General features: G+C 45.3%; 1 protein-coding gene across 1 annotated transcript in view; it reads right to left on the bottom strand.

Moving 5' to 3' along the window:
- The window catches only part of LOC126106856 (nuclear RNA export factor 1-like), a 169,068-nt gene extending 154,113 nt beyond the window's left edge, over positions 1-14,955 (bottom strand). Inside the window, exons 1-3 of the mRNA XM_049913252.1 lie at positions 14,474-14,955; positions 14,290-14,387; positions 10,862-11,088 (exon numbers count right to left, since the gene is read on the bottom strand). Coding sequence (XP_049769209.1) covers positions 10,862-11,088; positions 14,290-14,387; positions 14,474-14,547 — 399 coding nt within the window. The 5' untranslated portion in view covers positions 14,548-14,955. The remainder of the gene's footprint in view (positions 1-10,861; positions 11,089-14,289; positions 14,388-14,473) is intronic.
- Positions 14,956-15,233: the final 278 nt, after the last annotated feature.

The following is a 15,233-nucleotide window of genomic DNA, read 5'->3' as shown; positions in this document are numbered from 1 at the left end:
TTTAAAAATATAAGAAATACACGTTGACACTTATGTGATAGTTCCGTAACTATAGAGTATGATTTGACATTTATTTGACAGTTGTCCTCTGCCACTATCAGTGGTATACTGGGTGCTTGGTTGTCAAATGTCCTGCACCCTGCACACCACAGGTGTAAACAAAAATTCACATTTCCTTGGAGTTGCAAGACATTTAAAATACCTTCACCGATTTCAGAAATAACCTCAGAAAAAAGTAGGCCTCTTGAAAGGAGTGTATCGGGCAGGGAAGAGTTCTGTAAACCAACACTATAGGTGACTGCCAATAAAATGTTGGTTCTACTATGTTTGTTATTGTTGGTTATTACCCACTGTGATTTGTCTATATTTTACAGGTATTGTCGGAGAAATATACGAGTAGATAGCATACAAACCGCCAGTGACTGCTACAATTTTCTTCTTCTTATTGTCCAAACTTTCTGATATATAAACTACTTTCAAAGTGCCAAAATGTACGACAATAAATAAAATTGTCTATAAAATGCCACACTGTACAATGTACTTGCGGTGAGACAGTCACAATTCCTGAAACCCATCGCCTGTGCCAAGGAGCACATCGGTCCTGGGTCCACGGATAAACCACGAAAAATCACCGCATTATACTACACACAAACAGAGCTGGCCTGCCGGCTGATGGGTGAGATTAGATCCAATACTCTGAGAATCAATACTAGTGAGGATAGGTACCAGCTCACCGTAAAGATGATCACTGAGAGCCGCAGTCAGACACATAGAAAAGACAATCACACTCTTACAACTACATTTTTGGCCATAACGTTTGCCTGGAAATGAGAGCGCACACACATTCACACAATAGGTCGACCGAAGTGTCCGATCCCACCCGTCAGCTTTGATCCGTGACGTAAGGCTGTTGTGGTGTGTGACGTCACGACGGCGCGGAATTTAGTTTGTGAGACTGGTATGTTTGTAGGTATCGTTTTGATGCGATCGGTGGTGATCTCTGGCGGTGTGTTAGGTGATGTTTTTGGTTTAGTTTGTGAGTGTGGCGTCTTGTGTGAATTTTGGTAAATTGCTTTTTTTATGTCTTTGGTAGGTATGGATATGACTGACAGGGTCAACAGTTTTCGGTTGTCAGCTATGATGGGGGACAGTGGGTTGTCTCTAATAAAATTTCTTCAACTATTCGGATTTTTGGATGAAGTCATGAAGTGTTCAGTATGTCGTGAAGAAATGAGGCTTACTTAAAGTTCCAGCATCTCGGACCAGGGACGGCTGTATGTGAAAATGTCGTAAGGATAACAGGTCAAGGGAAGTGTTCGATCCCAATGTGTGGCTGCGAATGTTGGTATTGGTATCGGGAGATGTTTTTGAGCTATATAGGTCAAGGGAAGTGTTAGGTCCTAATTTATGGGATCGGGAGCTGCTGTTGAGTTATATAGGTCAAGGGAAGTGTCCTCCGATTCCAGATGATATTGTGTTTAGTGGTATTTAGGGAGTTTTGTGATGTCGGTTTTTTCCGTCATTTTGCATGGTTTTGTATGGGGGTGGGTGTCTAAATTTGTTTATATTTAGTTTGCACCCACCCAAAAGCCATTTCCTGCACTTGACCCATTAGTGTCATTAGGCTTTTTGTGGAACGTGTGTGTTTTTGCTTTTCGATGTATTTTCGTCCTCATAATGTGTACGTAACAATTTTATATGCACCATATTGGAATTGTGGTTTATGGTCTTTTCCGCCATATCTGGTTTTTTGTGTGTGTGTGTGTGTGTGTGTGTGTGTGTGTGTGTGTGTGTGTGTGGTTTTAGGGCGCACAACTTCAATGGTCATTAGCGCCCTGACGACATTAAGAATGCACCGCGAGGCACAAGTTTAAAACAACAACTAAAAGGGAAAACACAATAAAAGACAGACTGACAGGCATAGGATTAAAAACAGCATCATCAAATGTCCTTAGTGAGGTTTGTCAAATTGATAAAACGAAGAACACGAGCAGCTGCTTGTGCGTCATCCGCTAAAACGGCATCTAAAGTACATGGCAGATTAAGATCTAGACGCAGTGCGTTAAAATCTGGACACGACATTAAAATGTGGCAGACCGTCAGCAATTGCCCACATGGGCAGAACGGCGCCGGCGCAGCCGTCAGCAGATGGCGATGGCTGAACCGGCAGTGTCCAATTCTTAACCGGGCCAAAACTACCTCCTCCTGCCGAGAAGGGCGTGAGGAGGACGTCCAAGCCACGGGAAGAGGTTTCAAGGCCCGAAGCTTGTTGGCTGTAAGGGCAGCCCAATCGGCCCGCCATATCTGTGACGTCATGGGTCAAAGCAGACGGGCGGGATTGGACGCTTCTGTATTTCCCACACAATTACGACTCATGCACACATGACCACCGTCTCCAGCTGCTGTGTCAACAATCTCTGAGAATCAGTTACAAACAAATCACTCCTCACACCTCCCTGCCCCTTGTCCACATCTACTAGGCTAGCAGCAAGAAGTGGATGCAGTGCTGACTACAAGCTGAGGGGAGTGGTAGGAAGGATTTTAATGGATTGGTTGGGGGATTAAAGAGATCAGACTGCTATGGTCATTGGTCCCTTTTTCCAAAAAACTAAAACCACCCAAAGAGGTGAAAAAACGGACAACAGGAAAGACGTCAGACGACACAGGACAAGAAATACTCAGACAGAGATGAGACAAAACAAATTAAAATCACACAGAGTGTGACGGTGGTTGGCCGACCATAGAGATAAAAAGGAAAAGCCAACCACCGAGAACACATTAAAAACTCAGTTTAAAATCGTAGGCCGAAGGCCAGAATCAACACAAAACATTAAAATAAAACAGAAACACTCAGATTAAATGATAAAAAAACCCCTGCCCGAATAAAACGTAAAACTAAGCCAGCCATAACAGGGTCATCAGTTAAAAGGGCAGGGAGCGTATCAGGCAGCGCAAATGTCTGCCTGAGCACAGCTTAAAGCGGACAAGACAATAAAATGTTCACCACCGTCAAAACCGCCCCGCAGCGACAGAGAGGCGGGTCCTCACGACGGAATAAATAACCGTGCGTCACCCGGGTGTGGCCAATACGGAGCAGACAAAGGACAACGGAGTCGCTGCGAGTGGCTGGCATGGAGGAACGCCACACAGTCGGCGTGTCCTTTATAGCACGGAGTTTATTGGGCATGGTTAGATCGCACCATTCAGCGTCCCAGAGCGCAAAAACTTTTCGGCGAAGGACTGCTCGCAAATCAGTCTCCGGGAGGCCAATGTCCAGAGATGGTTTACTGGTGGCCTCTTTCGCCAGGCGGTCAACATTCTCATTGCCGGGTATCCCAAAATGGCCTGGTGTCCACACAAAGACCACAGAGCGGCCGCAACGGGCAAGAGTATGCAGGGACTCCTGGATAGCCATCACCAGACGAGAACGAGGGCAACACTGGTCGAGAGCTCATAAACCGCTCAGGGAATTGCTACAGATCACGAAGGACTCACCTGAGCAGGAGCGGATATACTCTAGGGTACGTAAGATGGCAACCAGCTCAGCAGTGTAAATGCTGCAGCCAGCCGGCAATGAACATTGTTCGGAATGGACCCCTAGAGTTAGCGCATAACCGACACGACCAGCAACCATAGAGCCGTCAGTGTAAACAATGCCAGAGCCCTGATACGTGGCCAGGATGGAATAAAAGTGGCAGCGGAAGGCCTCTGGATGGACTGAGTCCTTCGGGCTCTGTGACAAGTCGAGCCGAAGGCAAGGGCGAGGAACACACCATGGGGGTGTACGCAAAGTGGCCCGAAAAGGAGGTGGAACAGTGAAAATCCTAAGCCCGGAGAGAAGCTCTTGGACACAGACCGCGATCGTACAACCTGACCGGGGCTGACATTCTGGCAGATGGAAGACCGATTGCGGGAACAGAAGACGATAGTTTGGATGTCCGGGCAAGCTAAAAACATGGGCAGCATAAGCGGCCAGTAAATTTTGGCACCTTAACCGCAATGGAGGGACATCTGCCTCCGCAAGTATGCTGTCCACTGGGCTGGTCCGGAAAGCACCAGTGGCAAGGCGTATCCCGCTGTGGAGGATTGGGTCCAGCACCCGCGACACAGATGGGGATGCCGAGCCATAAGCCAGGCTCCCATAATCCAGACGGGACTGGATTAATGCCTGGTAGAGCCATACCAGGGTAGATCGGTCGGCGCCCCAGCGGGTGTGGCTCAAGCATCGCAGAGCATTTAGATGCCGCCAACACGCCTGTTTAAGCTGCCGGATATGAGGCAGCCAAGTCAACCGGGCATCGAAAACCACCCCCAAAAACCTGTGTGATTCCACCGCTGCAAGAAGTTTGCCGTCAAGATAAAGCCGCGGCTCCGGGTGGACAGTACGTCGCCGGCAGAAATGCATAACGCAGGTCTTGGCTGCCGAAAACTGGAACCCATGAGCTACAGCCCAAGACTGTGCCTTACGGATAGTGCCCTGTAGCTGACATTCAGCAGCTGCAATGCCAATAGAGCTGTAGTAAAGGCAGAAGTTGTCAGCATACAAGGACGCTGAGACAGACGTTCCCACCGTCGCAGCGAGTCCGTTAATGGCTATTAAAAACAGGCAGACACTTCAAACAGATCCCTGTGGCACACCATTCTCCTGAACATGGGAGGAACTATGGGAGGCCACGACTTGCACACGGAAGGTACGATACGACAGAAAATTTCTGATAAAGATTGGCAGAGGGCCCCGAAGACCCCATCCATGAAGCGTAGAAAGGATGTGATGATGCCATGTCGTATTGTACACCTTCCGCATGTCGAAAAAGACAGCGACCAGGTGCTGACGGCGGGCAAAGGCAGTACGGATGGCCGACTCCAGGCTCACCAGACTGTCGGCGGCAGAGCGGCCTTTACGGAACCCACCCTGAGATGGAGCCAGAAGGCCCCGTGACTCCAGAACCCAATTCAATCGCCGGCTCACCATCTGTTCCAGCAACTTGCAAAGAACGTTGGTGAGGCTAATGGGACGGTAGCTGTCCACCTCCAAAGGGTTCTTGCCTGGTTTCAGAATGGGGATAACAATACTTTCCCGCCATTGCGACGGAAACTCACCCTCGACCCAGAGACGGTTGTAAAGGTTGAGGAGCCGTCGCTGGCAGTCCACTGAAAGGCGTTTCAGCATCTGGCAGTGGATGCCATCTGGCCCAGGAGCGGTATCAGGGCAAGCGGCTAGGGCACTGCTAAATTCCCACTCACTGAATGGAACATTGTACGATTCTGGATGGTGGTTGTGAAATGAAAGGCTCTGACGTTCTATCCGCTCTTTAATGGAGCGGAAGGCCAGGGGGTAAATCGCAGAAGCGGAACTCATAGCTAAATGCTCTGCCAAGTGGTTTGCAATGATGTCAGAGTCAGTACAAACTGTTCCATTCAGTGAGAGCGCAGGGATGCTGACAGGGGTCTGAAAGCCATAGACGCGTCAAATCTTGGCCCAGACCTGCGATGGAGTGACATGGAGGCCAATGCTGGACACATACCGCTCCCAGCACTCCTGCTTGCGTTGGCGGATAAGGCGGCGGGCTCGCGCATGCAGCTGTTTGAAGGCGATAAGGTGTTCGATGGAGGGATGCCGCTTGTGACGCTGGAGCGCCCGCCAGCGATCTTTAATCGCTTCAGTGATCTCAGGCGACCACCAAGGCACAGTCTGCCGCCAAGGGGACCCAGAAGAACGGGGAATGGCAGATTCGGTGGCAGTAACAATGCCGGTGGTGACCGATTGAACCACCGCATCAATGTCATCACTAGAGAGAGGCTCAATAGCGGCAGTGGAGGAAAACAAGTCCCAGACAGCCTTATTCAGAGCCCACCTGCAAGGCCGCCCAGAGGACTGACGCTGTGGCAGTGACAGAAAGATCGGAAAGTGGTCATTACCACACAGGCCGTCATACACACTCCAGTCGACAGACAGTAAGAGGCTAGGGCTGCAGATCGAAAGATCGATGGCGGAGTACGTGCCATGTGCCACGCTGAAGTGTGTGAAGGAACCATCAATTAAAAGCGAAAGATCGAGCTGTGCCAATGAACGGTCAATGGTGGTGCCTCGACCTGTCGCCACCAACCCACCCCACAGAGGGTTAGGGGGGTTGAAGTCGCCCAGTAACAGGAAAGGTGGCGGCAATTGGGCTATCAGCGCAGCCAGGACATGCTGCACGACATCACCATCCGGTGGAAGGTAAAGACTGCAGATGGTAACAGCCTGTGGCGTCCACACCTGAACAGCGACAGCCTCTAAAACTGTTTGTAGAGGATCAGACTCGCTGTGAAGAGAGTTAAGGACATATATGCAGACGCCACCAGACACCCTTTCATAAGCTGCCCGGTTCTTATAATAACCCCAATAGCCACGGAGGGCGGGGGTTCGCATTGCTGGAAACCAAGTTTCCTGAATAGCAATGCAGAAGAAAGGGTGAAGGCTGATAAGTTGGCAGAGCTCAGCTAGATGGTGGAAGAAACCGCTGCAGTTCCACTGGAGGATGGTATTGTCCATGTCTGAGAAAGGTGTGACAGGACTGGAAAGGCAAATTACGCCGCTGGGTCACCTGCTGCCTCCAATTGAGCACCAGTGCTAGTGCTAGCCATGGCGTCTGAGGGACCGGCAAGATCGAGGTCCTCAGCGGACGCCAGAATCTCCACCTCGTCCTCGGACCCAGAGCTCGAAGGAAGTAGTGGGACGGGTGCCACCGCAATGTCATTGGTCTTGGGGACTTTCTTCTTTTTCGGCTTCTCCCGCTGTGCCATCGGTGGTTCAGCCTTCATGGGCTTCACTGGGTCAGTCTCAGGGATGGACGACGACCGTGAGGCCCTACGACCAGGGACTGGTGGTTGTTTCAGCCACTTGCGGGTGTCCGCTTTTCCACTGGTTGGAACTTGCGAAGGGAGGTCCCCAAGGGACCCCTTCCTGGTGAGAGTAGCCGAAGAACTCTTACACTTCTCCGGCTGGGAAGGGGGAGCTGATGTCCCCAATGGTTGGGGTGGGGAGGGGGGGGTGTTGCTCCTGAAGAAGATGGAGCAGGAGCAACAGGGTGTGAAGTGCCCCCCACAATCAAGGGGGCTGTTGGATTCTGACCAATCATAGAACCTACCGTACGGGACAACACAGGAGATGGAAGAACCGTCGTTGCAGTAGCGGCGTACGTTGACGTCACTGGCACAGGATGGAGCCTCTCATATTTCCGCCTAGCCTCAGAGTAGGTCAGGCGGTCCAGGGTTTTATATTCCATTATCTTCCGTTCTTTCTGGAAGATCATACAGTCCGGCGAGCAGGGGGAATGGTGTTCTCCACAGTTAACACAGATGGGAGGCGGAGCACATGGAGTATTGGGATGTGAAGGACGTCCACAATCTCGATATGTGATGCCGGAAGTACAGCGGGATGACATGTGCCCAAACTTCCAGCATTTAAAACACTGCATCGGAGGAGGGATATATGGCTTCACATCACAGCGGTAAACCATCACCTTGACCTTTTCGGATAAAACATCACCTTCGAAGGCCAAGATGAAGGCACCGGTGGCTACCTGATTATCCCTCGGACCCCGATGGACGCGCCGGACGAAGTGAACACCTCGTCGTTCTAGATTGGCGCATAGTTCATCGTCGGACTGCAGTAGAAGATCCCTGTGGAATATAATACCCTGGACCATGTTTAAACTTTGATGGGGAGTGATGGTGACGGAAACATCCCCCAACTTGTCACAAGTGAGCAACCTCCGTGACTGGGCAGAGGATGCTGTTTTGATGAGAACCGACCCAGAGCGCATTTTGGACAAACCCTCCACCTCCCCGAACTTGTCCTCTAAATGCTCCACAAAAAACTGAGGCTTGGTTGGCATAAAAGATTCACCATCGACCTGTGTACAGACAAGGTACCGGGGTGAATAATCTCCACTGCTGTCTTTAGCCATGCGTTCCTCCCATGGAGTGGCCAGGGAGGGAAATGATCTTGGATTGAATTGTTTGCCGTTGAGGTTAGACCTCGATCGCTTAGAGACTGCCGGTGGAGGCCCACCAGCGAGAGATGATGTACCACGCTTCATTGCGGGTCATCCGCCCTGATGCCATCCACTCTATCCAGGGGCTCTCCCCACGGGCACCACCCAGCCACAGCAAAGACCACCTGGCAGGATGGCCTTTGCCAGGAGTCCCGATGTCCCAGAGAGATAGGCATCTACTCCTCGGCATACATGGGGATGTACCAGCTCAGGCATCAGCAGTGTGATCCCTGTGTAGTCAGGGGGCTACCACCAAGAGGGTACATGATGACCCCACCACAACGGACTGGCTACCGTGCTGGATGTCGGGTGTCGAAATATCCATGTACATCACGAAGGCAAAGATGGAAGTGCACGATGGAGGGAACGTATGCTACCCGGAACACATTGCTGCCTATGTGGCCGGAAGCTCGATGGAAGTCCAACTCCAGGACAATATCGGGTGTGCCAGATCTTAGGGCAAGATGGATATATAATACACCACGTAAGGCATCCTTCCCCAAATGGTACGCACTAACAGAAAATTTTGAAAGGTAGTGGTTAAACCCCTTAGGGGACCATCACATTAAGGCCAAAAAGTTTGAGACTCCTTTTAGTCGCCTCTTACGACAGGCAGGAATACTGCGGGCCTATTCTTAACCCCGAACCCGCAGGGGGTGGTAGGAAGGGGAGAAGCAATAAGAATGGGAGAATAGGGAAGCAGCGCATGTTCTTAGCTGCGTACAGCCAGTGACAATGTATGACATCTCAGTAAACAAACCATTTCATCTAATGAGACAAAAACGAGATTTTTCCAGTGTTTATCTTTTTTTCAAATTTCACTGATATCTCCCTGACACTTCTGAAATTCCCTGACTTCCAGAACTTGTGGCAACCGTGCAAATGTTTAGTCATTGTCGTTTTTGCTAAATTTGAGGCCATGGTAATTTATTCAATTTTCTGTTTGTATTACCATGGTAAATTTGATTTTGGGATGTAGGTTGTTAAGTTGTATGTAGATTTCTTGGATGTCTTTATTATTTCCATCAATCATCTTTATGGTGTGACGTACATATCTATAATAGTAAATGATTTTATTAAGTGTTAATAACTGAGAGTTGAAAATTTTCTTCTTCTGATGTGTTGTGAAAATTGTCAGCTATCCAATGTAGTATTTGTAATGCAGTTTCAATTTTCTAAGCAGTGTGGTGCTGGTCTTTTATATGTGAGAAGAAACTAGATTGATTACTGTCACTGCTTCTGGTGTGTTTCTGTAAATGAGTTCTAAAATATTTTTGTGTCAAAGTTTTAATTATCACCACAAAAATTAGAGGTGAGACCACGGTGTCAAGTCCTCCTCTATGTATTCACCCTCCCCCAATGGGACACATTTTTCCCTATGGTGAATGACTTGCTGGAGAAATTTATTGCAGAAGTCCGCACTTAGACTTTTTGGTAAACTTTTAAACTAAAAATTATCTCACTATCATTCTGGAAATGCCTGCCACACAACAGTTTATGCATCTAAGGAAAGAGAATGAAGTCATCAGGTGCTGTGTCAGGAGAATGCAGGGATGAGACAAAATCTGATAACCCAAAGAAGCAGTGTCTTTGACTATGTTCTGTGCAGAATGATATAATATTGTGCCCTGCCCACAACGTAATAACATACCATTTTCTTTTTCTATCGGAATATTAAGGTTTAAAGATTTAATTTAACCACTGAGTCAATGAACTGCACTGCAAGTCAGCGAATATGCATGCCCAGAATAATAAGAGTGGTGTATCATTTCCATCTGTATTTTGTTCTATATAGGAATGCACACTCATATTTTCTCTCTCTTCTTTAATCGTGCGCCTTTCCAACAGCATCTTACGCTATCAGATTCATATTTTCTTTCATTTTGTTCAAATGAACTAAACATATATTCCTACCAGGAATTTATTTAATCATTCTATTATTGTTGCCAATTGCAACTACTAGTATGACCTTATTATGGATGCTTCATTCTTTCGCTCCAAAGTTGAGCTACGATTATTGTAATTTCCAAGTATTTTGCCAAAATACAGCACAATTCTTTGTTATGTTCTAAACTGTGAGAATTATTCACAAAATGTTAGATTTCTGTGCAAATTACTTACTTACTAGCTAATTTGGTGGTTAACAATTTAAGTTCAGATACATTTTTACAAATTGACTGATTTCTGTTCACAATTTTACTTTCTTCACGGAAACAAGATGTGGCTTATCCTTTTACCATAAGTATAATTTGATGTCTTCATTATATGTATTTGGAGGAAATGTTTTTTTTTTTTTTTTTTTTTTTTTTTTTTTTTTTTTTTTTTTTTTTTTTTTGTTGCACAGTTTACTTCTATTAAAACACACTTTATACATGAAACTTCCTGGCAGATTAAAACTGTGTGCCCGACCGAGACTCGAACTCGGGACCTTTGCCTTTCGCAGGCAAGTGTTCTACCAGGCAAAGGTCCTGAGTTCGAGTCTCGGTCGGGCACACAGTTTTAATCTGGCAGGAAGTTTCATATCAGCGCACACTCCGCTGCAGAGTGAAAATCTCATTCTGGACACTTTATACATATTTGAAAACTGAAAGGTCATACACTGTCATCACCCATCATCAATATCACTAATGCAGTTTTGTTACAAAAGACAATAAAGAAATATATAGTCCAATTACAGTTTTAGCCCATAGTTCAGGTTCTTGAAATTTTAGAATGGCAGCTGCTGTTGGCAGATGGAGTGCTACACTACCAGTCTTGTTCCTTTATTTACTGACTTGGAATGTCACTCTGCACACAATACGATGCACAAGTGTGTTACTTACGGTAACTTTATGCCAGAGATCAGGTGAGGTATCTGACAGAATACGGGGTTGTGTATCGAGTAGCTCGGCTGCATTTGTAGTGTTCACCTCTATCACTTCATTTGTACTCTCCACTTCTGTCACTTCTTTAGTAAGGTCCACAACTATTGCTTCATTTGTATGTTTCACATTTAGCACTTCATCCGTAGGGTCCACTTCTATCGCTTCCTTCGGAGTAGTTGTACTTCCTAAAAAATAAAAAAGTAGCATTTAGCAATTTATTTAGTGCATGACGATCATATGAAATTCACATAAAAAAGAGTTCCCAGTGGCACAGAACACCTATAACATACAGTGGTGTCAAAAAGTTGCACATAACTGGATGAGGAAACTGAAAAGACGGCAGGAAGGAAGAATGAAGTTTAAGATTCCTCTGATGACAAGGCCATTAGAGAATCAAAAGGATTAGGGAAGGATGGTTGTCATACCCACGGATAAGAAGTCAAGTTTTGACTTTATTGAACAAAATGCTATCAAAAGATAGGACTCTAGGCTCAATCGCAGAAGTAGGTCTAGAATCACACCGTCACACCAAAGCACAGATAATATAAGATCCGCAATCAGCTGGAACGAGAAAGATGTATGAGAATGTTTGGCAAACGGGGGAGTCACTGTTATGTGCCACATTTGTTGCATTTAGGCAGTTGGTATGAACATTGGTAATATGCTAAGGTAAAAGCATTGAAAGAACATAACAAGCATTTGAGGTGCAGACACTAATTACTTATTATCACTCTGAAAAGAAAGTTTTTTATTTGTTTGCAGATTCATGCTGCAGTCCTGTTACACACTTAAATCATCATGCCACAAAACCGTTGCATGCCAGAAGAGGAGCCAAAACAAAATTGTGCCAGTATAGTGGAGTACCGTGCAGTAATTTGTTTTCTGCATTTGAAGCTAAGTGCATTTTATGTATCAGAGTTGGGAGGGGGACGGTGAAAAATAGATGGGAAAGACAATGAAAGATGTAGGAAACTAAAGCATAATGATGCAAAGTGTAGTTACAGTGAAGAAATGCTAAGACAGAATAAATTAACATAAATTAAGGCCAGGTGGGTGGCAAGAACCATAGTGCTGGTTCCCACCTGTGGAGCTCTGAGAAACTTCGTGAAGAATCCAGATGGCACTTGTGCTGAAACAGGCACTGATGTACAAATGTCATGTTATAGCGCATTCTCTGCAACAGGACATTGCAGGTTGATAGTACATGCCCTCTGCCTATGCTCACTAATCCGAATTGATAATTTGGTGGAAATCGTGTTGATGTAGAAGGCCGAACAGTGTTTACATAACAGCTGGTATATGACATGTCGTTTTACAGGTGGCTCTCCCTTTGACAGTATATGTTTTGCCAGTTACAGTACTGTTATAAGTAGTGGCAGGAGGGTGAATACGGCAAGTCTTGCAGTGGGGACGAGCACAGGCATAGGAGCCATAGGGAAGGAAGATGGGTGCAAAAGAAGCATAGGGTCTGACAAGAATATTGCAGAGATTGAGAGGGTAACGGAAAGATATTCTACGTGTGGTGTACAAAATTTCAGACAGAATGAATCTCATTTCAGGGCATTCATGGTCCTGTTAAAGTAGCTGATTAACATGTATTCCACACCAGGATAATACTGAGTCACCAATGGTGTAGTCCGAAGTTGGTTTTTGGAGGGATCAGCAGTACCAGGATTGGATGTGATGGCCCAGGAAATCTGCTTTTTAACTAGGAGGTGGGGTAATTATGTGCAGTGAAGGCTGGGGTGAGCTTATCTGCCAACCGTGTGGTATTTCTCCCACAATAATTTGCGGTGCACTCATACACACTATGCTCACTCTGCCGGCCTCATAATGAGGACACTTTCCAGTCAATCTTTCAGTCTCACTCAAAAGATGGCTTAATGAAACATTAGCAGCAGACATAGTTCCATTATAGCTAAAGTCCCACATCTTACTGGGTCAATGACACGATCTTTTGGCTTGCAACATACACTTTCAGAAACTGAGCACGTTTTCCACCCTTCCTTATTAATAGTCATTGGGAACAAAAAATATTATTCATGCTTCCCTTCGTCCTCTCAATAGATGGGCCACTTTCAAGCTGACATTTGTGGAACCTATCCGTCTTTCTCACCTTGCACAACCTGTCCATCTTTTCTCCCATCCACTGTATCTATGTAACTCATGGTAGCATTGGTAACAAGCAGTCAATTATGTTCTTGTTTGATAAATAATGTCACAGATACCTTAAAAACAGGGTGCAGCTATTAGTTTAAAAATATCAGAAATAGAACGGCTGCAGTCAAAATTACCACTAAGCGGTAAAAGAGGTGATCATTCTGTGTATCCAGTAGCACAACATACCACAATTTCAGACACTGGGCTTGACAAATGCAACCCTTTACTGCCAATTCTCCTTAGAGAGTAACAGGTACAGCGAAAAGAGAAATTGCTAATGAGTGGGCCCAGCACATGAAATATAGAGATAGCTCACACTGCATTGTACTAAACTGACTAATCATACATCACTCAACAATAATACATGAATGACTAATTAGTATAATATACTGAATTGTGATTCCAAGTCAGGTAGCCTAATTTTAGAGATGTTCACTAAACTATCACATACAATGTTCAAAATTCATGTACATATTTGATAAACAGCCAATGGAAGACATAAGACTTTTTAGCCCAGCAAATGAAGCAATGAACAAATCAGTTCAGCAAAAGTTGTGGTTGACCTGACATGTGGAAATCTGTAACAAATAGACACCCGTTACAGTTTAACCTTCTGATGAAGTTGCGTAGGCAGAAGCACATGCGAAATTTAACAGCAGTTTGAGTTCTCTTTGAGTTCCCCTTACTGAGCTTCAGAGGGTCAGTAAATGCTAACACAGTCATGCACAAGGCTTTGTAAAAGTTATGTCGTGTATATTCTTGCTTTTTTGTAGTTTATGAATCATACATAGGCCTATACATGATATGAATCAAAATACAATGTGACTTTTCCCTAGAGTTTTAGCTTTTGTAACAAAAAGTGCGCTAGGGCTACATATGGCAAAGTATGTTAAACACTGCACAAATATTAACATCACGCTAGAGATGCATCAGTCACCACAACCTTTAATTCGCGTTCACAATCGTTCGCTTCGCCAGTTAGAACAAAAATTTCGCCTTTGAACTTAACATAGACCCCAGACTATACTACAGAAAAGCCTAATACTAGAAAATACAGAAATAGCAGAAGTAGGCCTAGGTGTAGAAATTTACTTAATATAAATGAGTTCACTATATACAATAAAAGATTCGTTTGCCTTGTAATTCAAACACTGTCTGCCCAGCACTCCATCTGCAATTACCTGCTCCTGCAGATGTACTAGTCACAGTAGCTGAAGAATTCTTACCAGACAATGTGTGATCCGACTCTGATGCCAGTTGCTGAGTACTACTCACATATGGCTGTAGTTTCCGCTTTAAATATGTCTGCTGTTTCGGTTGCTGGCTGCAAAACAGGTAATCATGAGTTGTTTTCAAATCGTCGGCGGGGATGTATCATGTTAATAAGTGTTTTTAAGAACTTTTACATACTTAAAATTAGCGCTGACAGGGTTAAATCCTTTCGGGCCTGTACGCTTCCTCGTCCTTATCCTCTTCCTCCCCATTCTCACTTTAGTATAACGTCCTACTATAAGTCTGTTTCCCGTCACATTCTCATTATTTTCTAGATAAAACCACTACACAAACACTTTTAGCGAGAATTTTACAAATCACCTATACACTACTATAATAGCGAACTGATATCTTTCCTCGGTCAACGTGCAAAGCTAAATTAACAGCAAAATATTTCCTGCCCCTCTTTACATACTGAATCCTGAATCATCGAGTGATGTGTTATCACCGATTTGTTTACACACAAAACATTGTGCACCAGAACAATTGCCGTCTGCTAAGCGCCACGCAAAGGCCAAAGATTTTATGGTTTATTTTTTTATTTGCTTATTTCAATTTGGGTGCACACCATTCAATTATTTATATGTAATAAAATCTTGTACAATCTCTGTGCTCATTATAGTTTATTATCGACATTTATATCTTGATTGTGCCGGCTACGAAGCACTGCAACTACTTGTATCGACAGAAAAATCGATTGTAATAAATCCCTGCTTGTTGTACAATCGACAAGTTCTTAAAGATTGCTATGGTAATATCGGCCCCAAAATTAAATACCGCAACATTTTCGGCAAGGTTTTGTGTTTCACGAGGATGACACGGTGGTCGGATGGTCCCGATGGGCCACTTGTGGCCTGAAGATGGAGTGCTTTGTGTTTCACAGTAGTGTGACAGCATT

The sequence above is a fragment of the Schistocerca cancellata genome, chromosome 10 (assembly GCF_023864275.1).
Source record: "Schistocerca cancellata isolate TAMUIC-IGC-003103 chromosome 10, iqSchCanc2.1, whole genome shotgun sequence".
NCBI lineage: Eukaryota > Metazoa > Arthropoda > Insecta > Orthoptera > Acrididae > Schistocerca > Schistocerca cancellata.
The sequence above is the reverse complement of the archived record's forward strand: the minus strand, read 5'-3'. Positions and strand labels throughout refer to the sequence as shown.